Raw genomic sequence first — 24378 nt, forward strand, 5'->3', positions numbered from 1 at the left:
GCACCTGTGGACCTCTGCTCTCCTCACCCATGAACAGGTGAGGAAAACGAAGCAGGTGAGGAGTGAAGATAGGGTCTTTGTCGTGCTGAGACACCACAGTTTGATGGGCACTGGGGGGGTGTGGGGACAGAGGAACAGGTCTGCAAGGGGACTGCTGTAAGCAGCAGGAAGAACTGGAGGAACCCCACTAGCATCCTGTGGTCCTTCAGGTCCTCAGCGGTGCCCTGTGACCCCTGTATTGCAGGGATCCCAGCCTTGTGCTCCAGCATTTGCAAGGAGAGGCAGAATGCAAAGTTATCTGGCCTTAACAGCTTAGCACCAGGAAAATAAGCTGCTCATTACAAATAATAAAAAAAAGACACACTACAGAATAAAGACAGTGAAAAGAGTTTATTTCTTTATTTTTGCAGACAGCGCAATTCAAGTTCAAATCTGGACATTGCTCAGCAGATACTGGTGGGAAAAAGGCACCGTGGTTGCTTTGAGCAGGGGGGAGGCAGCTCTGGTGGCTGCCCAGTATTCTGTGAGATGCTTTGGGGCATGCTACCCCTCTCAGCCAGGATTTTGGGTGCAGTAATAAATGAACTGGTTCTGATGAAGGTCAGAATGGCAGAAGGAAGAAAGGGAGATATGGCTCACAGGAAAATGAAGATCTTAAAGATAATCTGTGAAATTTAGGATAGATAGAGACCCGAAGGAGACCCAAAAGGAGCATCTGCAGACAACTGTAGAAGGCAGCACCACCTCTCATCATCCCGTTGCTCCCAAGAAAGAAGAGCAAGCCACCAAGGGCCATGCAAAAGGAAAGCAAGTTGATGACCATTTCAAGCAGGATGTGATAAACTCACTTGGTTTTCAGGACAGAAGTACTGAGAGAACAAAAAAGGTGAGATAATCTGGAAAAAGGCTTGCTAAAGAATGCGGGATGTCACAACGGTAAAGCTCCTCACAGGATGCTGAAGGATATTGAGTTTTTGAAAATTAGAGATGATCATTTGTCCTACTACACTGGAAAGGTTTCTCACTTCTCTGACAAGCCCTCCTAGGATTACAATATGTATGCAAGGTTTAGTGTGTGTAAAGCTTTACAGAAGTATGTCATATGGCTCTGTATCCTGCTTTGATCTTCATTTTAATTAGCACCATAAGTGTAAGACACACAACTTTTCATCATGAGAATCAAAAAAGAGCTCTGGATTTTGGCTAGAAAGGAGGACCCAGAGGGCAGCTGTTCTGGGCCAGCTCAGAGTTGCTAGCAACCATATAGGGGGAAGAAAATGAAACAGATAATATCAGGGGTGTGTATACTGGTGAGAGGAGGACATGTGCGCTCCCTTCATTTAACATATCCACCTAATGAACCTGTCGAAAAAGCTGGGTTGGGAGAGGCTGTCATAGTCCTTCTCCCGGAAGATGGCTGCCCGGTCCCCGAGGCCAAGCTTCAGCAGGACGTCCATGTCTACGTCACTCCCAAGAGCCACTACTGTGGGCATGACATCTTGCTTCTTCATGGAGTTGATGGCCTCCTCAAGGTTCTTGCTTCCTGTGATGCCATCAGTGATGAAGACAAAGGAGAGCTCAGCATTGCGCCGGGCGAGTCGCTGCCCATTTCCCGGGCTGAGCACAATATTGTTGATGGCATGTATGATGGCTGACCCAATGTTGGAGGATGAGTCCAAGTACTTGATCTGCGCCAGGGCGTTGGAGATTTCCGTCAGGTTGTAGGTCAGTGGGAAGACCACATCCTGGTCTCTCTCACTGCCGTACTGCAGCAGCGCAATCCGGGCATTCATGTTGTCACTGTTGCTCCTGGCCAGCGTGAGCTGTCGGGCCACCTCCTCCACAAAATGGTGGGCCCTGTGGAAATTCTGCTCTCCGATCCTTTCAGAGCCATCGAGCAAGAAGACGACATCAACAGGGCGCTGTGTGCACTGGGCCACTGCAAGCTCTGCAGGAGAAAGAAGACAACAAGGGTTGGAAGTGTAAGAAAGCCTACACAATAAGGTTGGAGCTTGCCCTGGGCAGTTTGGGCTGGAGTCACCTCCGTGCATCTTTGTCCAAAGAAGGACCAGCCCCACGCTGCTGCCAAAGCCTGCCTTTGCAGCTGGTAATGTAGGAGCTTTGCTTCTGATTCCCTCACCTCCTGGGCACTATGTCTTAAAGAATGTTAATTCTGAGGCCTATGACAGACCTCCACAAGCACCCATGAGATTAGACAGGTTTGTACATTTCAGACCCAGAATTACATTCACCTTTTTACAGCAATGTCCAGCTCTTATCTGTAACAGGAATATTCAGAGATCGATGTCAGGCAGTGTCTGCAAACCTCTCAGTTGCTTCTAGAGAGTGGTTTACTTTCAGAGTTACTCTTCACACATAGGTTTGTAGGACAAAAGCCATATTCATAGCTTTCACCCGGATTAGTTTAATCAGCAATCACTAATTCCTGAAGAGTTTATCAAGGTTAGGTCATATGGTTGGAAAACAAGACTATCCTTGCTGATGAACCTGTACTTAAAGCAGCTTTTGTAATATATAACAGACCAATATTCAAGTGAAACACAGTGGGACATTGTTCTTCAGTCAGTCAGAACAGCACTTGTCCACAAAGTGGGCATGTTGGCATATAAATATAGACAGTGAATGAATTCAGAAAAAAAAGGGAGAAGAAAATAGCAATCTTTGGAAACAGCTGTTAGTTAGGGACCATTATTTTGTTCCTTTGCAGTAGTTATACATATTGCCTTTGGTGTTCCTCTGCATGCAATGCTACTCCAAGAAACACTTACATTACAGTACTATTGAATTTTCTTCTTCTTTGAGTTTCTTTTTCTGCTGAAAGCACTAGCCAGGAATATGATTGCAACAGCAGTATTGACTTGTAATGTACGTGCCGCGGCTTGCCACCCCCTGAGTGGGCAGGGCAATGGCCACATCACTGTCAAGCAATTCTTTGGCTCTAAGACTGAATCTCAAAAGGGTGAAGTACTGGAGCCAATGTCATGTTGTGTAGCATGACTTGGCAAGGAATAGGAGATTCTGGAGTGGCCCCAGCTTGAGCAACCATTTCTGGCAATGAGGGGTAACTTTTGGGATAGGAGTACCACAGTAGGTTGAATTTCCGTACTATGAGCAAATCCAACTTGACAAAGTGCTCCCTCAGAGCCGAATGCTGTTACACCCGGATTCAACATGGCAGGGTGCTGATCCGGCGTAACTCCTTGTATGAGCTGAGCAACAAACAGATCACTGTTTAGTACATTAGTGCTGTGTGTATAGTCAACATTCGGCAAACAGTGAAGTTATATTTTAAGCAAAATAGACCCATGCACTCTTGAGACTACAGAGACAGTATCCAACAGCACAAGATAGCGTAGCAGGAGCTCTGCTCGTTGAATTTGCAGACTATTTGGCATCACTTCCATCCATGATAAAACAGTCAAACCTGATATAGGAACTTCTGCTGGTACTTGTGGTTTAACCTAGCTCATTGGACATCACAAAAGTCTGTGGTTGGTTCTGTATCATGTTCCCATACCTTGTAGATTAGCATTTCTCCTTAGCCCACACTGTAAAACATATCTACAACAATAGCATGCCTTGAACTGCTGGAGAGGGGACAGCAAAGGGCTATGAAGATGATTAGGGGATTTGAACACCTCTCTTACGAAGAAAGGCTGAAGGATTTGTGTCTCTTCAGTCTGGAAAAAAGACGACTGAGGGGGGATCTTATCAATGCTTATAAATACTTAAAGGGTGGGTGTCAGGAGGATGGGGCCAGGCTCTTTTCAGTGGTGCCCAGTGACAGGACAACAGGTAATGGGCACAAACTTGAACATAGGAAGTTCCACCTAAACATGAGGAGGAACTTCTTTTCTTTGTGGGTGGCAGAGCACTGGAACAAGATGCCCAGAGAGGTGGTGGAGTCTCCATCTCTGGAGACATTCAAACCCCACCTGGACACGTTCCTGTGCAACCTGCTCTAAGGTGACCCTGCTCTGGCAGGGGGTTGGACTAGATGATCTCCAGAGGTCCCTTCCAGCCCTGCCGTTCTGTGATTCTGTGAATGGTGCTTACTGTATATTATCTTACTATGAACAACAGGCTTCTGCAATGCCAGTTCTGACTGCAGTAGAAACCAATCTCCAAGTGATGCTTTTTTCCCCCATGAGCTTTTTTGAATATCACATTTCAAAATTCAACTGTGAAACTCCACTCCTTTACAGCAATAAAGGTAAATACTCACCTCTGCCCAACCTTCCTTGAGAAATGTTGTCTAAAGGTACGCTGGTGCTGCAGTTCCTGGTATGCAGGTACTGCTGCCACAAGGATACTTTGCCTTGACAGTACCTGCACTCCCGGTCCTCACCTGCGCTGTGCAGTCATAGAGAGGAAAAGGAAGGCAGGCATGCCCCTTGCAACCACACAGTCTGAAATCTATGCAGGGTCTGCAAAAGCAGGTGGAAACAAGCGGGTGGGAGTGAGGGCTGCATATCGCGTTGGAGAAGTGTTACCAGTCTGTCTCCCCCAATGCTTGTCTACATGTAGTCATGTTCCTTGAAACAACAGGCAAGATCCACCCACCTCCCACATGACCCGAAGCAAACCTTAAGAGCTCCTAGTTAAGCAGACCGGGGCTGAGTAGCATCACTCCATGGAGCTTCAGTGAGAGCATAACACACTTCTGGCTCTCGAGGCAGCCTCAACTGCAGGAGCACACCCCAGAGACACTCTGATTGCTGCTCAGCCCTCACAGCTGGAGAGTCTTGCCTTCAAAATGTGTGATAAGACGCCTTTACATATAAGTTATCCCATGAGAACATAACATATGCGAGGCAGCGCAGCAAAACCTTGGGTTTGTCCTGTTCAGTGTCACGCTTCAGTTGTGGCTTGTTCCTGTTTCTGGGAGGCTGAGGACATGAGCGCCCTTTGCTGCATCAAGGAACAAGATTCTCATCCTTAACTGGGAGATAAGCTCTCAGAGGCACCACCACGAATCAGGCCAACTGAAATCTTCACATCATGCTTTTATAATTGGAACACCAGTCCTTCTCATTTAGCTTACAGCAAGGCACGAACGCCTGCAGCTCACTGTACTGCATACCATGCACTAGGACACAGCTGAGGACATCTAACAGAGATAGCACAAAAAGCAGAAATACCATCAATTTTCCTGCCATTAGCAACCCATACAGTTACGGGCATGTCAAAGTAACCCCACCCATTCACATCATGTTCCGGCTTCTTCTAAAACCTGGGTAACTTGTGTTTCCCCTATTGTCTCACAGCATTGACAGTGGAGATCGGGACTGATCTCCCAGCCCTTTCTGGGGGTACCCCTTTCACACCACACCCACACAGCCCCCCTCTCCATGTCTCTGAGGGTGTGCGACTGTCCCTTCACCACCCCCTGATCTGTGTCCTTCCTTTACCCAAGAGCTTTGCTGAAGGAGCTGCTGCAACGATGAAATCTATCTGGTTTTGTCAGAGGGATTACCCAGGATTATGTTAGCAAAACACCACTACACCCACTTACCTCTGTTTTACAAGGGCCAATGCAAATACTGCTCAGGCAAAGAGACATTTTCTCTCTCTTTTTTTTTTTTTCCCATAATGAGCTGAAGGTTTTTGAGAGGTAAAAACTTTGTTTCCAATGTTGTAAGTCTTTGCCAGGAAATATTTCCGAAGGAAATGAAATAAACAGCCCCTGTGATGAGGTCTAACCCCCCTTTGCTGAAGTCTTGCTGAATTCTTGTCTTGTTCAGCAAGACGTCCCCGCCCTGAGATGTTCTCTTCAGATCAGTGTTTCTTTGGTGCTTTTCCTCTAGCATCATGGCTGGAGCGGCTTAACTACTCTGACTTCAGTCTTCTTACTTGCATCCCAGCAGGCTGATCACACACTACTTTTGGGGTAAAAACCAAAACAGAGTAGGGAGTTGGCTTTGCACAGACTACCTAGAATATGTAGATTGTGACAAGACGCTAGCATATGGACTCAGACACAGGCAGATCCTCATCCTCTTGCCTTTCCCTGAAACTCTAAGTACACCATTTAAAGTCCTCTGAACAATTTTCCCTCCATTATACACCAACGGTAGAGTTCTCTGAGCCCCCTGTCCCTATAGACTGGGAACAAAAACTGCTGAAACCTTGGGAGAAAGACTATTTTTGTGCAGCTCGTCTGACCCGCTCATGTGCTGGGTGACACAAATACCTCTCCTGCATGCCCATCACCGGACGGCTTCTAGCCTAAACTGGCAAGCCCCAGATGTTGAAAACACTGCAAGAAGTTCCAAGTGGGCAAGTTCCTCATTCCAGTTCCCGTGTCTGAGCTTCGCAACTGGCTCCACTTTGCACGCCTGGAAACATTATAGCCCAATCACATTTTTGAAGGTACATCTCCCTTCTGCCCATTAAATATGACATTTGCTCAGTATACTTTATTGCAATAATACCATGTCAGTTTGAGAGGCTGCAAAATTCACTTGCCGGCAGTAAACACTTCTACTCTTGTGTCTGCACATGAAATGCCGTTTTCTTTTCTTACAGCTTGAAAGGGTAGTAGTTATTCTGGAGGCAGGAATGACAATCACCTGCCTGACTTTTTGTGAAAATCAGGGTCAGCTGAGCTCATGGAAATATCACTCCTCATCTAAACGCACGTACCCATAGAGCAAGTGGTGGGTCTCTAGTCTTTCTGAACCAAACTAGCACTGGGTATGGATTGAATGGTTTATACTACAAGTTTAAATACTTGCTTTTGAATAGTCCACGTAATGTATCACAGAGGTTTTACTGTGCAGTCATGGATTTTTGCTTTAGACTGCCCGGTCCTATATAACGTCTGCCTCTTGGATATAAACAGGCATGTGTTGCTAATTAAGACAGAAGAAACACAAATGTAGAAGCAGAGAAAAAGACAGAGAAAGCTCATACAGATTCTGAGAGAAGCACTCCCCAGGTTTTGGTGCTCTCGATGGAAAGTCAGGGTTGACCCCTCTCCTGTACTGTTTGCTCTTTCCCCTCAATATTCCCAGCTGTCTATTTATTAGTTGTACAGAGACACGCACGGCGGTGAGAGGAGATGCCCCTTGCTTTGCCAGTCTTGCCACACAAATGGTTTGCAGAACCCGAAGAGACCCTTCACGGTAACCCAGCAAGAAGACGCAGAAAATGCTTTAGAAGTGGTCAGCAAATACATACGTAGGAAGGCAGGGGAAAAGCACATCGTTAGGCTCTCTGCAAACAAGGGGTTCACTCTGGCCCTCAGCCACATGTGCGCTGGCAGTATCCAGGGTGGAGCCTGGTGCTCGTGTGTGGCTGAGGGCTGGGACACGCTAGCCTGCTGGAGCAGGGTGGGAGTACAGGAGGGCTGGAGGGGAGAAGTGTGGCTGGCTCAGAGACTGAGGCAGTGCAGTTCTTCTGCAGAAAAGCAGTGGGCAAAACAAGAGCATCTCTTGCCATTGCTGGAGAAAGTCGCCATGCTCATCAGCCAGCCAAGCCAGATAGGACTGCCCCTTGTGTCACAGCCCCGAATGAGCGCTACCAAGCTGCTTCACTGCCTGTGTTTCTCCTAAACTAAAAGCATCTACGAATGTACCTGTCCCCTCTGTCAAACAGGCACACAAGGAAAGATGATTACCGCCTCCACTCAACCTCTGCCTCCACCATCTCTAATGACATGTCAGCAAAGCCCTAGCACGGTTTCTGGGTCCCCCACGATCTCACTGTGCACCATTTTGAAGGTGTCAATGAACAAGTCCATCCACTCCTGCCGCTCATTTCCAGTGGCAAACTTGGCTTTTTCGGCGGTAAAGGCCAAAGTGGCCACCAGCTGGGTGTACACGCTGGGGTCCTGGGTTTCCCGCGTGGAGTTTAGGAACTGGGCGATCGAATGTATGGTGCTGGGGAAATCTATGTTGACTCCCTCTTCCATGGGGCGGAAAATAAGTGGGTTTACGTTCCCAGGGTTCCTGTCATCTGCAAGTGAGCGTTAAAAGAATATTTTCAGGGCTTGCTAGCAATGGCTGCGTCTCTGAATGCTACCTGGCTTTCCTATGTGCACTGCACTAGAGAAGAACAGAGCTAACAAGGGACAGAAAAGTAAAGACCAAAAACTGATTTTAAATCTTACTGCCACTTTTATGTGTGAGGAACCATGGGATTCATGCCAAAACCAAACACACATCAACCGAGCGACTTCAGAAAATGACATGAAATCTTAACTGCCCTGTTCCTTCCCACTCATCCAGCATAGGCACAACGGAGAAAGAGCAGCACTCAGGAAGAGGGCCACAAGGTCCAGCTTCTTTCTTCGTGTGGGATTCAGCCATCACATAGCTTTGAACTGTGCTATGTGCAAACTGTACACATGGCGCTGTACAGCCAGAAAGACATCTAAGGGACATCATTATGTGAACTCCTTGCCTAGCACTCAGCCCACTGCGCTTTGGCTACAGTTACCGCCCTGAGGTGTGCAATGCTCCTGTGCAGTGTCCAGGCTAGTCAGGACCTCAAGAGTCTCCACCTTCACCTGGCTGTGCTGAACTTAAATTCAAATAAGATCCCAAAGCTCAAAGCAAAGCCTTTCGAATGGGTTAGAAAGAGCATCACAGAGCACCATGCAGTTTCTATTGAAGCAAGTGGTCAGTTCAGATTGCTCAGCATTTAATACTCCAGCATCCTATTAGTACCGCAGTAATTGATGGGCGGTTACAGGGAGACAAGGGTCTGCCCTGAAAACAGGAAAACCTGGATTTCCTTAGGCAAAGCCCTTCGGCAGCACACTTTCAGCTGCATACGTGAGCCTGAAGAGCTGACATGCCTGGCTCTGCAAGGCAGCAGGGAGGAAGCCAGGGCATATGTAATACCTGTCCCTCTCTGTGCTCTGTTGACAATACCCAGGCTGGAACAGGGGTACCTGGCATGAGCAATTGATTTCCTCCTTCAAGAGCCAGGACTGCACCTCTGACAGTCTTGGGGCCAAGAACAGGGCTGGCTCCCTGACCTGAACCTGTCTGGCCTGTCTACAACTGGACATGCAGTGCATGTGCACGAAGCTCACTCACAGACCCTGCGAAGGGCACCATCTTCATCCAAAGAGTTTGCATGTAAATTTGCACCAATTCTTGAGATGTTCTCAGAGAACCAAAGGAAGCTGAGCACTGAGCAGAGAAGATACAGGCTCTGTCACATGCCTTATGTCACATCCCATCCAACACATTCCCTTGCCATGAGCCAAGTGTGATCCTTGCAAACTGATGACAGCAATGTATCATGGACCATCCAGTGCGGCGGGTGGAAGGTGCTTTGCCCAAAGGGCCCTGAATCACTGGGTATCACTTAAAACTTGATCTAGCGGGCCTAGCACAGACCCTTGCCACACCAGGACAACTTTTGCCCCTACTGAAATAGGTGTACTAGCACTTTTGCAGGAGGCCCACGTCTACCCAGCCACGTCACTCCACCTCCCACATCCTTTTGGGTGCAGGTAGTAGGTCTGCCCTTGACCTGGCCTGCCTATGGCATGGCTTGATGGATTCGTCCAAGAGGGAACCCCCTCAAATGCCTCCTCAAGCCTCTTCTGGTCCTCAGGACTGTCAGGTACCAGAGAACTGTTCTCACCTTGCATCAGGAACAGAAACACCCAAGTGCACAACCGGCAAAGGACCACCAGCTTCGCTTTGCATTGGAAGGCTTTGATGGCCCAAGCCTAGGAGAACATGAGTGCGCCACTGCTTGGGTCGGTCTCTCTCCTGCAGTGTTGCTCAGAAACAGGGAGGCTGCAAAGACCAAAATCTTTGAAGACACCTGAGCAGTAACCAGTGTGGCATGGGGAAGCCACCTCCTTGTGCGTGGATCCGCAGGACAAAGCTCCTCAGAGGACACTGCAGAGGAGCCTATGTGGATAGCTCAGCATCACAGTTGGACATCGTGCTCTCTGCATGGCCAGGTGCAAATACTCAAAATACTAGCAAGAGATTTTAGACAGGAATAATTATAGCTTTTCTGTGTTCCAATTTCTGAGCATCCTGGGATCAGTTTTCTTTTGCTTTGTATGGAAATAAAGGGACTTTGAAAATTGAATTTCAGATTCTGCATAATACTGAGCTGAAGCTGGGAACTTTCACAAAAACACTTACGGCAAGAGTAAAGATAAAAATTGCAAGAACTGGCAAAACTCTGTCCCCTATAAGCTTTGTGTGTATCAACAAAAAGTGTATCTATTGTATTAAAATAGGCACAGAGACTCAGACAGACAGGATCTCTATGAATTCAGGTTGCAGAACTGCCCCTTAACAAGCAAAATGTGATCAAGTAAAGCTACCTGCAGTGAGCAGCAGCCATCTCCTTTATACCAGAGGATCCTTACAGACTTTTTCCTTTAACCCAACACCCTGAGTTAATTGTTAATTAAATACAGCCAGTGTTAGAGAAGCCAAAGCTTTGGGTCCACTACAGTGTCATTTTCCAAACGGTCCCTACCCCCTGCTCTGCCCTTATCACTCCCAAGGAGCATCCTGCCCATGGCCGCAGCTTGGGCTTTGCATTTCAAAGGTTACACGGGTGGGAGAGTTTAGCAAGGGGGTTTTGATTTGATGTATAATAGAGACATGGAACAAGTGAGAAATTAATTGCCAAGTTTGGAGGTCAAAACCTGGTGTCTTCCAGGAACTGGGATGGAGAAATATCAGGGCTGAGCCATGCTGATTCACTAACATGGTGCACTCATACCTACCTGTGCAGAGTACTCAAAGAGACAGGAAAAGAGCAGGAGATGAAACCCGGGAGCCTCTCCTCATGTAAAGTAACACTATTTCCCGAACTCCTGCCATTCAAAGGGAATGAACAGGGTTGCACACCCTCTTCCCACTCCTGAGCCTTGTGCACTCTTCCCCAGACCTACCACTTTGTGCAGATGGCATAAAGCTATTTGTAATGTTTACCTGTCTGACAGGGCAGCTCAGGGCAGACGATCTGTGGATCTGGAAGGAAAAGAAACAAGGAAAACTAAGTCATGTGCTGACATCCCCCTTCATGGCTTGCACAGACAGGGTGACAGGGCAAGGTCTCTTACAAGGGGAAAGGACTCCAAAGGTCTGCCCCAAAAGGCTGGCCCATATCTAAGGAAGAACTGCTTATCCAGGGCTATATAATGCTATCACCATGAATGACCCAGCTTATGGACTGCTGGCAAACCTGCTGGGACACAGAGTCTCTGCAATCGTTGCAACGAACCATATATCCCCCCATTCCAAACCCTGGGGGTGAAAACGCCAGTTCCAGTAAGAACTGTGCAAGGACAGGTACAGACCTGGGCAGAGCACGTCCTCCATCTTGTCAATGAATTCCTCTGCCACCAGGTCTGAGAAGAGTCTCATCTTCTGGACTCGCTGGGGTTCATTGCAGGCGATGGAGACCAGAGTCTCACTCTGTTCTGGCTGATCAAACATGTCTCCAATGCCAATGGTGTTGACGACCACATCTCTACCGCAAAGAGCCCCTAAATTCTTGTCGTCATCCCGGGGGTCGTAGCGCCCATCTGTGATCACCACAGCAAACACTTGGGCTTTCTCTCGCCTGCTTTCCTTGATGAGCTTGTTGTAGGCAAACTGAAGGGCAGATGGTGTCCAGGTGCCTCCAGCAATCCACTCCAGGCGCTTCACTGCTTCCTTGAAGCTTGACAGTGAATCAATGCGCTCATCATCAAGCTTGATGGCTTCGAAGGTCCCCTCGTGACTGTACTGCACCACCCCAACACGGGCACCTGCCAATGAAGCATCACATTACTTGGCTTTGCATCCTCAGTGAAAAGTGGAGAAAGTCAGAAAACTTTCATATCAGCAAAGAGCTGCCCGATTGGCCTACAAAGCTGGGAAGGGAAGAGAGAAGAGCAGAAACTGCTGTGAAAATGCTGGGCAGTTGAACTGCAGCCCAGGGCAGCTACAGACAAACATGGAAGATGGAGGGATCCAAGACCCTTTTCTTTTCCCCGTGTCCCATTCTGTCCCCACAGAATCCAGACCTGTCTGTGACTTGGGATCTTTGGCAATAGAGCCCAGCCGACTGACCACGTTGACAACAAAATTTTTCTCCAGCGTGAAGTTGGTGTAGCCAATACTCTCCGAGCTGTCTATGACAAACATGATATCCAGGGCACCGCAGCGCTTCTCACAGTCTGGGGAGAGGGACGGGAGGAGGAAAACACATAGGTCAATCATGGTGGGACAGAGACGGTCAGCCATCACACAAAGCATCTACAGGGTTTGTGGTGCTGCCTGCCGCTGTCAGCATAGGGAGGATTTTGCAAGCATCTTTCTGTCTATGTATATCAAAATAAATCTTTTTAATCTTGCTGTGTAATACTCTCTATCCTTTCATCTGGACCATGCAGCTCTATATTACAGCTCACTGCTCCTGCGACGGCAGAGCTAAATTTTGGGAGGTAAGCGAGGCTGCCCCTGCAGTGCCACTGCACTCAGTGGTGGGCTGGGACTGGGGTGAGCAGAGAAGGGCTTCCCATGGTTTTTCCTCTGCAGGGCGCAGCACTGTGCAGAGTGGCAAAGAGCCCGCCGTGCCAGTAGCTCAGTGCAAAGGGCAGTTCACGGGGCAGAGCTCCCTCAAGGGAGCTCCTGAAGAAGGAGGCAGCCTCTAGAGACCCCCTTTCCCCATCCCTTGAGTAGTTGTTTCCCTGCCCTGGGGAGAGGTGATGGTCTGCTCACCACAGCATCCGCACGTCTCTCGCACATAGGTCATCACGTCACAGTCCTGCCAGGAAAAGGGTGCAGGGTGAATGCCTCCCTCCCCTTAAGCAGCATCTGTTCCCTTTAAGGGAAAGGCTTCCCTTTCCCTTCCCACCCAGCTGGCCCCTCTTTCCTTGGCTCCTGTGGGAAGCCACAGGCCACCTCTGCTGGGCAGCAGAAAGACCTGTGATGCCCTGTTTCATTCTCAGGCTGTGCACGGCAAAGCCACGGTTGCCTCAGGAGGAAGAGCACCGGGGGCTGCAGAGCAGAGCTACTTACAGTCAGGCCAGGATCTCCTGGTGGGCCAGGGGTCCCCTGTAAGAAGAGCACAGGGATTTCATGCAGTTTTGCCTTGAGTTCCCTTTTTGGGAACTAGATGTCAGAGACATTAAAAACATGGCTTTTTGCAGAAGTCTGCCACGGGAAGGGTAGGAAAGCCTTGCTAGGAGCCAGCAGACATGTCTGGCAGTTGGTGTCCCTTCCAGCAAGCCCTGCTGCAGGGAGACTCGCTGGGCTCCTCTGGGCTTTAGAGCATCAAGAAGTAGGGGGGAGAGGAGGGAGCTGCAGCATCTGCTCAGACATGATGGCATGGTACTGTACCTCGGGGCCTGCTTCACCAGTTGGACCACGGGGTCCGGGCTCACCTCCTGGGCCAGGATCACCCTAGGAAAGAAGCAAAGAATGGTCAAATATTTCCCCAGCAAGGCTAACAATGCAGCCACTGGTGTTCAGTGCTCCTCCCGACCTCCTTGTCAGACACAGCCCTGCTAAGCGTGGTCACCAGCCTGCCACAACTGAGTTGGGGACACAGGGCATGCAGGAGAGCAGGCAGTACTGTCCCCAGCACACCTGGCAGAGGTGTGGGAAGGGGACACCGACCCTGCAGGCAGTATAGGAAGTCTGCTTACCGGTTCCCCCTTCTCTCCTTTGGTTCCTTGCACTCCTTTTGGTCCAAGCTCACCTCTTCCTCCCTGCTCGAAGGAAGGAGAAACAGATCTGCCATGGAGCGCATCTGGATGTGTTCAGGCAGAGGCACTACTGCTATGAGCTCATCAAAAACACGTGCCTGCCTGGCCCAGGAGAGCACCCTCTAAACCAGAAGCTCAACGCAGAGCAAATAAACGGTGTTTACATAGGCATTAACTAAGAATAAAGAAGTTTTGCAAAGCACATTTCAGATGGTTTCAGAAGAAGATGGGCTTGGAAGATACACTGCAGGGAACAGCCAAGGTGGCTGCTGGAAGAGCAGGCTGCTTGGCCATGTACCCAGAGGGTCAGGTGACAACCGCTCAGAATTTTAGTCTGTACAAAAAACAGGCGACTGAGACAAACACACTTACCTTGGGCCCCGGTTGCCCCTTCTCACCCTTGTCACCCTGTGAAGGGAGAGGAGGGAGAGGTCAGCAGCCGACCAGTACTGGTCCCCCACTGTGCACGCATACATCCAAAGTTTGCAGTGAGGGTCACAAAGCTGAACAGCACATACAGCTTCAAACTGATGGTTGGGGGGGCGGGTGCTGCCACCTCCCCATCACTGCTGTTGAGGCTGGGGTCCCCAGCACCTCTGCGACAAGGCTGATGGAGCTGCATCCAGGGTCAGTCCCAATGTTCAACCCCCTCGCCCCCATTGCGGACCCTGACCATTTTTCTTCGTCCTTCCCTCTTCTCCCAGGTTGCTCAGTTCCAACAGTAACCTCCACTGAAACCGGCTTCCTCGAGGCACATACATCTGCTCTGGATGAGGCACACATACCTGCGGTCCTCTGGGTCCAGGGTAGCTAAAGCCAGGTCTGCCTCTATCACCCTTTGGTAGAAAAAAAAAAAGACCCATCAGAAATCAAATGCGGCCTTTCTGACCTGCAATGCCACTGATAGTCAGAGCTGTTTTCAGCTTCTTTTGGGGTGAGACACCACCAGGAGCCATGACTTCTACAGTTGGCCCTGAAATGTTAGAAACAGCTGTGTGGAGTAAGGCTTTGCAGGGTCTTGGAGACCTCTCATGCCAGGGACACCCCTGAATCTGTGCAGGGTGAGGGATGTAATCAGAGCTGCCTTGGCCAGACCATCTCTGCCTCAAATGGAGGCTCAGGTTTGAGCCATTCTGTTTCTGAGGCACAGAAGTTTCTGCACTGGAAAATGCCTTTTTTTAAAATAATTAAGAAAAAGCACAGCAAAATACCCTTTCAAAAGCAGAGTTGCATTCAAGTACTTTACCTTTGGTCCTGGTGGTCCAGCGTCACCTCTTGGGCCCAAGTCACCAGGGTCCCCACGTGATCCCTGTAGGATAGTGTTGGGAAGAGTGGAGGAAGCATGTGAGGATGTTCCTTGTGGCTCCCTGGCCGCACAGGGGACTGTGCTGGAGAAACCAGCTCTTGAGATGATGCTGTGACACCATCTCCCCTCCTGATGAGGTTACTGTGATCTTGACTGATTTAGCACTTGAGTTCCCACATCCTGTGGACCCACATGGATGTCACGGCACTACTGCCACAGTGGGGTGATGGACTAACAACGAACTCAGGACAAATGGGTGGCCAGAGATCCCCATCTTTCCTTGCCCCATGACCCATTCACCAGCTCTGAAGTGGTCCCTTCCATGTTGTCATGGGAACACCCGGGACGGGGAGTGGTGGAGAAGCAAGGACTCCTGTGTCCCACAATTTATCCTTGTCAGTGGCCTCTGGGCTAATTTTTGAGCCTCCCTGAGAAAATGGCAGGCAGGCTCCCCTCGGGAGGGACAGTGCAGACATCTTATGTCAGTAGGGCAAGCTCTCACTGCAGAGGGAGGACACGATCCCACAGATGCCTCAGGATGACTTACGGTCTTGCCTGGCTCTCCCACACCACCTGAAGGGCCTCGGGGTCCTGGCAGTCCTTGGTCTCCCTGTAAAGCAAAGCAAGATGCAAGAATTTGCAGAGGCAGGTACTGGCAGGTGTGCATGAGGAGGAAGCTAGGTGAGCTGCCCCAAACAGCAGCAGCGCTCTCCCTGCTTCCTGGTTGTCACCAACCCCTGCTCCGTGCTTACCCTTGCTCCTTTGCTTCCAACCTCACCAGGCAGGCCACGAGGACCCTCTGGACCAGGATCTCCCTGTGAAGAAGGTAAAGATATTCCCGGTTAGGGATGTCTCCAATGCTGTTTGTGTGCATGGCAGCGATCCTTGGAGCGAGGAGGCAAAATGCTGTTCTCAAATCTGGTGTTTCTTGGCTTGAAACACAGTGTCAGGGCAGTGTGCACTCTGCACATGCCTCTCAGCCTTGGGGTTTGCTGCCCTTCATCCCCGCTCTGGATCAAGCCTTGGAAGGGGTGGCTGTACCTGCTGCCACCAGAACAGGCAGCAGGCACAGTGGGAGCAGCATACACATGCAGAGCCCACTGGGATCTGCAATTCCCAGCTCTGGTGTGGGACACTTCATGGCTGAGATACTGCACATCGCACACACATCTTGGGCTCATTTGCAATGATCTGGGCAGTTGCTTTACTTACCCTTTCTCCTTTGGCCCCAGGAGTGCCTTTGCCGCCTTTCGTCCCTGGATCTCCACGTCGACCCTTGGCAGACACAGAAAGTCACATAAATGGGATGTGAAGATGGATGCTACCTGAACAGTGATGTGTGACTGCCTTGCCTTCTCACTCCTGGTCCAAGAGACATCTCCTTGTCCCCTTAGCAAGCATGTGCCTGGCAGCAGGGGAGCAGGGATGCCCATGTTGGCTCTGCTTGGGGGATCTTGCCTTTGGCTTTTCGGAAGTCACAGTTCTTTCAGGAGGGTGGTCACCACAGTGACAACAAACACTCGTCGTTCATTCCCTCAGGGTTAAAGGCTGCTTTACTTCCAGCTCATCCCGTGTTTCTTTCCCCACCAGATCTCGCATAAGGACACGTGCCAGCTGGGATCTAGCTTCTTGGTGCTGGTGGAGCTGTGCTGCTGTATTCTGCCAGGGAACATCATCTACAAACCACTCCCCAAATTTTACATTGCCCCATCACATTAGCTTGGGTCTGTATGGCACCATTGATGTCATGACATGGCTGTGATTTGAGGCTGCCCTCTTAAGAGAGCTATACTGTAACAACCACCAGATCTCATCTCTTTGAGCTTTTATGAGAAGACAGAAGTTTGGGGAACTTCCTAGAGTACAGCCAAAGGGTCCCTGGGCATCCACAGAGGCATTTGTTGTTATGTGGGAATATAGGATGCTTCTCTAAGGTGAGATGGTTAACATCAGGTTTAGGATTATGGAAATATTGCTCTTTGAAGATGAGGGACACAAGGAGGTCAGCATCTGCACATCTTTTGGGAGGCAGAAGGCAGGGCAGGCAGGCTAAATGGGGCAGTTTCTCAGAGCTTATCAATGAAGTTGCATGAGGCTCCCATGGCATGCCCACTGTCCAGAGTGCTATTCAGACACTTACAGGCTCTCCTTTGGGTCCAGGAGATCCTGTTTCACCTTTTCTTCCCTTAATTCCAGCAGGCCCTTGAGCTCCAGGGTTGCCTGGAAGTCCCTTGTAGAAGAAAAAGAAATATAATTTGTCAGAAGGGAGGTAAAGGTGCACACACACATACCTCTTGTCCTGTGTCAAGCAGTCCACCCTTGAGCAGATGTGTGTTAAGAGCACACAACTTACGCTTCCACACACCCACCATGCCTACACGTCAAAGCTACATGCACAGTCTCCAGCCTTGGAGCAGCGTGATGCTGTGTCACCTTTTCTCCATCAATCAGTGCAAAGGCTTGTCAGCTCTCCCTTACAGCATTTGTCCAGCCTTGCCTAAAGCCGGAGGGCTATTTCAGCCGCCTCCACTATGTCTGAAGTAACTGGCTACTAGCATAGCAAGCCCTTTGGCTATAACGTCAAGTGCAGTGGGTAAAGCCTGCATTAGATTTCTGAGCTAAAGTTTACTCACATGAATAAAAATAGCCTGCAAACACTGGCACTGCCTCACACACTGAGGAATTCATGAGACTGTGCCAGGGGAAACCACAGCCAAACAGGGCCTTTCTACTCAGGAGAAGATGGGAAGAAAAGGAAAGATGCAGTGCAATAGAACAGCTAGAAAGGTAAATCCTCCTAAGTCTACATTGCCTGTTTTTCTCTTCTCTGGACAAACACTCGCGATCTATTCTCATTTTGCTCTGGGCACCTGCAGGGATGTTGCATAGTCCCCTCTCCTGTTGCCCACATGACAATTTCCACTGTACCAGTGGGGACACGCATGGTGGGAGAGTTCGCTCGACCACCCAAGGGCTTGTGCTTTCTCCATGCTGCTAATTTGCAGAATCACAAGGATGCCTTGGCAAGCAGTCATCTTCGTGCTGTGGCTACCCCACGACCAGCAGTTGGTATCACTCCGGCTCAATGCCACATGGAGCAGACCCTAGTGATTGCTGGAAACATCTACATACTGCATGGACTTACCGGGCTTCCTTTTTCTCCTGGAGGTCCTAGGGGTCCGCTACGACCAGGCCGGCCAGGATCTCCCTGAAACAGCCAGAGAGCAATGGTCATTGCCTGCGTCATCAGCACATTGCTGTGCACCACTCATGTGCACCATGAAAAGCCCAAGGAGCAGGGCCAGCAAGGCTTTTCCCTTGGCTCCTGTGTCTGGTGATGGGATCCAGATCCCAGCCAGCCAGAGCCTATGGGCTCCATGAGTAGTGAAGGATTTAAGAGCAAGTACAGGCAACGAAGTTTAGCTGTCCCCACTGGTGGCCTCTGCCCACACTCTGCTTGCTGTTCAGGGTACCTTTATGCCTTCATCTCCTCTTTCACCTTGGTCTCCTGCATCTCCTGGGTAGCCATCAGGGCCCTAGGGAGCGAAAGGACAAAGAACCATACATTTTAAAGTGGCAACACGATGCACTTTCCCTGCAGAACAAATCAACTGGCTTAGAAAGTTACTCCAGAGACTAAAATAGTTTTTGTTTGTTGCTAGCATTGATAAAAGAGCAGCTCCTCCTCTCTATGTGGAGGGGAGGGACACTGGGGGATCCCAGCTTACTTGCCCATGGAAAGGAGGCACAAAAAATTCAGGCCATGCTCCCCATTCTGGGGATCCCAGGCCTGGTATCAGGTCATGCAATTGGTTGCAAAATGGGCCAGTAACCTCTCATTGGCCGTATCTCTCTGCATGTGTAACTCATTCAGCGGCTAATGTTGGGGCGATACATCTGATGTGCCTAGTCAAACAGTAAAGCATTCCTACCTTGTCACCGGGGTCTCCCTTGCAGCCTGGTGGTCCAATTCTCCCCAGCTTGCCCTAGAGAGGTAGCATTCAAAAGAAGACGACAGAGAAGCTGTAGGTGTCTGAACGGAAAATACAGCTTTTCCTGCTAACAGTTACTAATTTTTAACATCATCTGCTGACTGTACCTGTGATCAGTTAAAGAATAAATAGCAAGTGTATTCCTTAAACAGGAGTGTGGTGTGCAGAGACAAATGGAGGAGGAGAAAATAGTCGAAAAACCCCGAGTGGCAGCATGGATTGGTGAGAATTCAGGCATGCTCACCCCGCACATATGCCCTGGGTGATGGACACGTCCCTCAAGGCTGGATTTGGTGGTCACTTATGTCCACGGTTGTGCTGGTCCTCCATTGTGCATCTCGCATCAGAGCGGCTCAGGTTCACAGGAGCCACACTGCCTGATGGACGCCATGAGAGCAGTGACTGCCTTACTCTGCACCCTGCTTTACCAGCAGTGCTTAGGCAACTCACACCAGCTAGAGAGCAGTGGTGATTGAAGGACTTCTGTGTCTTAGAGCTTCAGCAGGCATTTTAGGAGTGGGAAGAAGAACTGGCATTATCTCGCAGATGTACTTGGCTGGGTATATGAGAAAGTGCAGGGCAAAACCTGGCCTAGTGGAAGGTGTCCCTGCCCATGGCAGAGGGTTTGGAACTAGATGATCTTTAAGGTCTCTTCCAAACCAAACCATTCTATGATTCTATGAAAACCGATGTGTGCTGGCCAGTGGACAAAGCCAGTTTGAAATCATCTCAGATTAGGCTATCCCGCTGAGGTACATCTGCAGAACCATAGAGGTGACAGAGGATTTCAGGGACTTTTTTTTTTTTTTTACAAGGTACTTGAACCTGGCTTTAGGGCTTTAATATTAAGAACAAGCAGTAGCTTAGAGATGAAATTTCAGATTCTGTGACAAACTGCCTTGAAACTCAAATTTCCACAAAACTTTCTGTGTATGTGTCCTGTAGGGGTCACTAACACTCATGATGAGACATCTGCACCCAGATACTCAGGATGTATCACCTCCTGCAGCAGGAGCACAGCCCAGGTTCCACATATAGTTCCTGCAGAGAGCTTGCTGATGAAGGGATAGCACTTCTGTGACCTGAATTAAATCATCTCCAGCTAGCTCACCTATTTCTACAGGACGTGCAGAATAATGTGCAAATAAGTTCACAGAAACCTCAGTCAGAGGGTATGGGAGAAACGAAACAACCTTTGGAGACAAGGGTGGGTAAAGAAATGAAACAGCAGCAGTGACATTACAGGGTGCTCCCATGTGGCGTTACCTTCTGTCCATCTGTGCCGTTCCTGCCTGCCAAACCAGCAGCACCCTGGGATCAATGGGAAAAAAAAGAGGGATCAGTGATCTGTTAACACACACTGAAGGACTGGTAGCTGGAACAACAGACGAGTTAGAATGTCCTTTCTTACCCTCCGTCCATCGGATCCAATCTCTCCCTGGGGGAAGAAAAGGACAGGAGTCAGCCAGTCTGCCTACATTGCCTCCCACTCATTTGCAATGTACAAACATCACCACTTCACACCAGGTAAGCAATGCCTGAAGGAGGAGACAGGCTTTGGAATGCCCCTGGAAATCCCTCCCCATGTCTGCTACATATTAATAGGGTTGCTATTCTCCCCATTACAGCTAAACTCTCCCTCTTTGCAACAGAATGGTGTCCCTCCCATCCCAGTGCCCAGACATGCCATTTGGTCTCTTCTTTCTCACCTTCTCTCCTTTCAGCCCTGGAACACCCTAGACAAAAAGAAAAGAAGAAAACCCCTGTGTTAGTGCCTGGGGATCAGCAGGAGCAGAAGCAGCAGAGCTCTGGGGGTCTTGTGTGGGAAACGGGCAGGTGAGAGCTCCTCCTGCTTTACCAAAAATCAATGAATGTAAAGAGCTCAGTCACCGGCTATGGGATTCTTACCTTGGGACCAGGGTATCCGATCGGACCTTCAATACCTGGGTCACCCTTGAGGGAAGAAGGCACTGAGAGTTAGCTCGAGAGAAGCAGAGATGTGGTCCCAGCTAATGCAGGGACAGCACTTCTGGCTGTGGTGGTGGGGGACTTTCCACAACTCACCTGGCGTCCCTTCAGCCCAGGGGAGCCTGGCTCACCCATGTTTCCCTTTGCACCCTAAAGAAAGAAAAAACCCAGCATAAGTCCTGGCTTAGTGCTGACTGTGAGAAAATGGCAATTTCTAGGAGCATCAGGCTCACTTCAGCAGTTCCTACAGAGCTTGGGGCAGCACGCTGGTGAAGCAGGACCTGCTGTATTCTGGGGAAGCCAGGGAAAAGCTGTATGGGGAGGGAAGTACACAGAGCTGGGGGCAGGAGAGTGAGACACCCTGCACACGTGAGAGCTCTGCTATTGAGGATGGGAGAATTGGAGACAACTGCTGCCTCACTCCTTTCGTCATTGGGTGCTGCAGGTGCCAGCTGTGGCTAGCACAGCTGATGCTCAGGTGCTTCTCTGCGCTGCTGTCAATGCATCAGCCTTGCACGGACAGGAGGAGACACTGGTGCTGGCTGTGTGATCCATTCACTGCAGCAGGGCAATCTCCTGGGGCCAAATCAGATGCTGGGGAGTTACTTCCCACCTGGGTGCTACGCCTGTGAAGGCTGCTGCAGTGGAGGTGAGATCTAGGGCATCCTGCAGAGTCTTTGGCAGGCACGGGCATTATTGTCTTCCCACAGGTGAGGGCGACTTACCTTCTGTCCTCGGTATCCCTTGGGACCAGGTGGACCCGCAATCTCCAGACAGCTCATCTTGTAGCACTGAAATAGAAATTAAACACATGTAACTGCTGTGCTGCAGCGTGCCGGCTGCTTCACGTGCTGAGCCAGCACACACCTGAAGTTCAGCCCTGCGCCATAGCTCTCCACACACCTCTCGCTGTGACTGCAGTGCTGAAAACTACTATGGCTCCAGCTGGGTTAGAGTTGGGGCAGCAACAAGCATGCTGAAAAATGCTGCCCGTAAATTAAAAGCAGGAAGTTGCCATAAGCACGTTCTTTATGGCTTGGCTCTGGGCCCAAACTGAAAGAACAGGACCGCTAAGTGTCAGGCAAGGTGGTGTACGCCCGGTCTCTGGGCCCATCAGGGGATTCGCATGCCCTTTGGAGCACTGCTCTGTGCACTCCTCCCTATGTATGCCAAACCCTGTCCGTGTGATACCAGCAGGGCAGGAGCTTCAGCTTGCAGAGCACCTACAAAACATGCCTCCAAAGTGATAAAATGAGTCTACTCAATAGACCTGAATACATTGCAGGGGAGGGGGAGGCAGCAAGCGAAGAGTCTAGTAAGCCTTTTTAAATACTGGGTAAAGGGATGGATTCCCAGGGTCTGTGCTGACCCACGGGTGGGCTGACACCTATCCCGTCCAGCTCGCTGCAAAATCTGGCCTGCTACTTTGGGGTACAAGCTGGTCTTCTCTAAATGAGGGAACTTAAGCCTGCGTTGTGTGGCAACAGCATAAAGATCCTGCTCACTCACCTCTCCGTAGGCTTCGTGTTTCTGCAAAGGAGAAAACAAGATGGACAGAATCAGTTAAGGTGGAGACCCCCAAAGGAAAAGCAGCATCACACCTCGGAGGTGTGTGTGACAGCAAGGGAGAGGAGGTGGTAAAGGTCCCATGGCTTTAAAGACGTTCTCAGTAGAGCCCTCAATCAAGAGTGCCTCATAGGTGGGTCTCAAAGACATGCTGATGGTCAGCATGTCTCGGTGCTGCACACTCTTCCATGAGCCCCTGGATGGGAAGCAGGCTGGGGTATGGGTCTGGCCTTGAGCAAGAGCCAGGACTAGGGTGGTGGTCTGCCCAGACATGCAGATATGCCGGGCAACAGAGACACAAACCAAGGAGTCCTGGTTAAGCACCACACCAGAGAAATCAGAGATGCTCAAGACTCCATTGGGCCCGTAAGTGCTGAAAGGACATAGAAAAGGAAAAGAAACAAACCATAGGCTTTTCCCTGCTAGAGGTGCTCTCTAGAGCCCTCCCAAAACCCAATGCGGGGCTGCTCAGAAAGCATTCCCCCCATCCATGTGCTGCTTCTCTTGTCCCCGCCCTTATACTCCCTGCACCTCAGCTGGCACTCCGTACCATAACTTGGATTATCCTCTCGATGGTGTTCACATCAATGTTCAGAGTGTCTTTCTGCGTGATGGCGTAGTTGTTGCGGTACAGCTCATGTGGCAGGTTGGCGATCTCCCGCAGTCCCTGCTCATAGACGTTCTTGCTGGGGGCCACTGCGAAGAGCTTGATCCCCATGTCTCGCGCCCTCTCAGCCTGCATCTTCATCCCCCCGCAGGGGCTGCCAGTGACGTGGCCATCAGTGATGACTACCGCAAAATTCACACCTGAGGCCATCTGGGTCTGGATCTGCTCTGTCATGTTGGAGATAGCGCAGTCCGTGAAGGTGCCCCGGCCAAGGTAGTTAATAGCAGACAGCCTGGGGAGGTATATGTCTTTGCTGCTCGTTAAAGGGCTGTAAATTTCCACCACATCCGAGTAATGAAGGCCACCAAATTGCCAAGTGATGTAGACCTGGTTCTGGTAGAGTTCATTCTCCAGTTTATTGATGAACTCAGGGATGAACTGCTTTATTTGATCCACGAGGCTCTGGATAGGCACAGTCTGCAGAGCAACACTCTCCGAGGTGTCAATGATGAAGTACACGTTGATGGGACAGTTCCTCTTTTCTGCATGGAAAAAATTATTCAGACCATGTCGAGAGCACTTCATGCACTACTACACTCCCTCCACCGTCTCCCTGAAACCTGGACCAAGATGTGTATATAGACAGCACATAAAGGACAGCATATAGAGATGTGAAGAGAGCAAACCACAGCATGAGGTTCGAGATTCAGCTTCCTGCAAGGGTGTTACAGCTCTTACTAATCAGGACTTATTTCCTCCTGGGTTGGAGGAAATGAGGAAATTGAGGACTAAGACCAGGTTTGAATAACTCTTGCTGTCCTGCACTAAATGAATGCCTGGCCTGACAGGCTGCTGGTTGCTCTCTGATTTATACACATTTTCAAAAAGATCATGCCCAAGTGTGATACTGGAAAAAGCACAAGTCCCATTAGCTCTCATTAACATCTGTGTTTTGAGTCAGAAGACTCTCCAGTGCTCAGGAATTCAAAATGCTAAGATCTGCTCACTGTTGAATCAGTCTTGAAAGTCTTGCTATTTTTTGTAAAAGTCAGGCTGGACATGTAAATCACCTGCTCCACATTGCAACTGAAAAGCGCTGAAATTGGCAAATTCAAAATGGACTATTCTCTGACATCAGATACAGAGCTGAACGCTGGAGATTGATTGGCTGGTATTTATTACTGCATCAGCTGGGAGAAGGCACCACTGGCAGAGCCTGGCTCTTCAG

The 24378-nt window shown here is 49.7% G+C and overlaps 1 protein-coding gene across 2 annotated transcripts in view; it reads right to left on the reverse strand.

Annotated features, from left to right (window-relative positions):
• Positions 1-371: 371 nt before the first annotated feature.
• The window catches only part of COL6A2 (collagen type VI alpha 2 chain), a 29218-nt gene continuing 5211 nt past the window's right edge, over positions 372-24378 (reverse strand). The window contains exons 3-28 of one of the 2 annotated variants that reach the window (XM_074593457.1): positions 23094-23692; positions 22487-22507; positions 21703-21768; positions 21074-21127; positions 20918-20962; positions 20719-20745; positions 20421-20447; positions 20276-20320; positions 18950-19003; positions 18491-18553; positions 18163-18225; positions 17158-17247; positions 16230-16292; positions 15770-15832; positions 15565-15627; positions 14958-15020; positions 14497-14547; positions 14084-14119; positions 13652-13714; positions 13344-13406; positions 13023-13058; positions 12723-12768; positions 12026-12178; positions 11315-11767; positions 10947-10985; positions 372-1948 (exon numbers count right to left, since the gene is read on the reverse strand). In XM_074593457.1, the coding sequence (XP_074449558.1) occupies positions 1341-1948; positions 10947-10985; positions 11315-11767; positions 12026-12178; positions 12723-12768; positions 13023-13058; positions 13344-13406; positions 13652-13714; positions 14084-14119; positions 14497-14547; positions 14958-15020; positions 15565-15627; positions 15770-15832; positions 16230-16292; positions 17158-17247; positions 18163-18225; positions 18491-18553; positions 18950-19003; positions 20276-20320; positions 20421-20447; positions 20719-20745; positions 20918-20962; positions 21074-21127; positions 21703-21768; positions 22487-22507; positions 23094-23692 (2954 nt within the window). In that variant the 3' untranslated portion in view covers positions 372-1340. The other variant, XM_074593458.1, reaches the window with a different exon arrangement.

This window comes from Larus michahellis, chromosome 7 (genome assembly GCF_964199755.1).
Source record: "Larus michahellis chromosome 7, bLarMic1.1, whole genome shotgun sequence".
Taxonomy (NCBI): Eukaryota; Metazoa; Chordata; class Aves; order Charadriiformes; family Laridae; genus Larus; species Larus michahellis.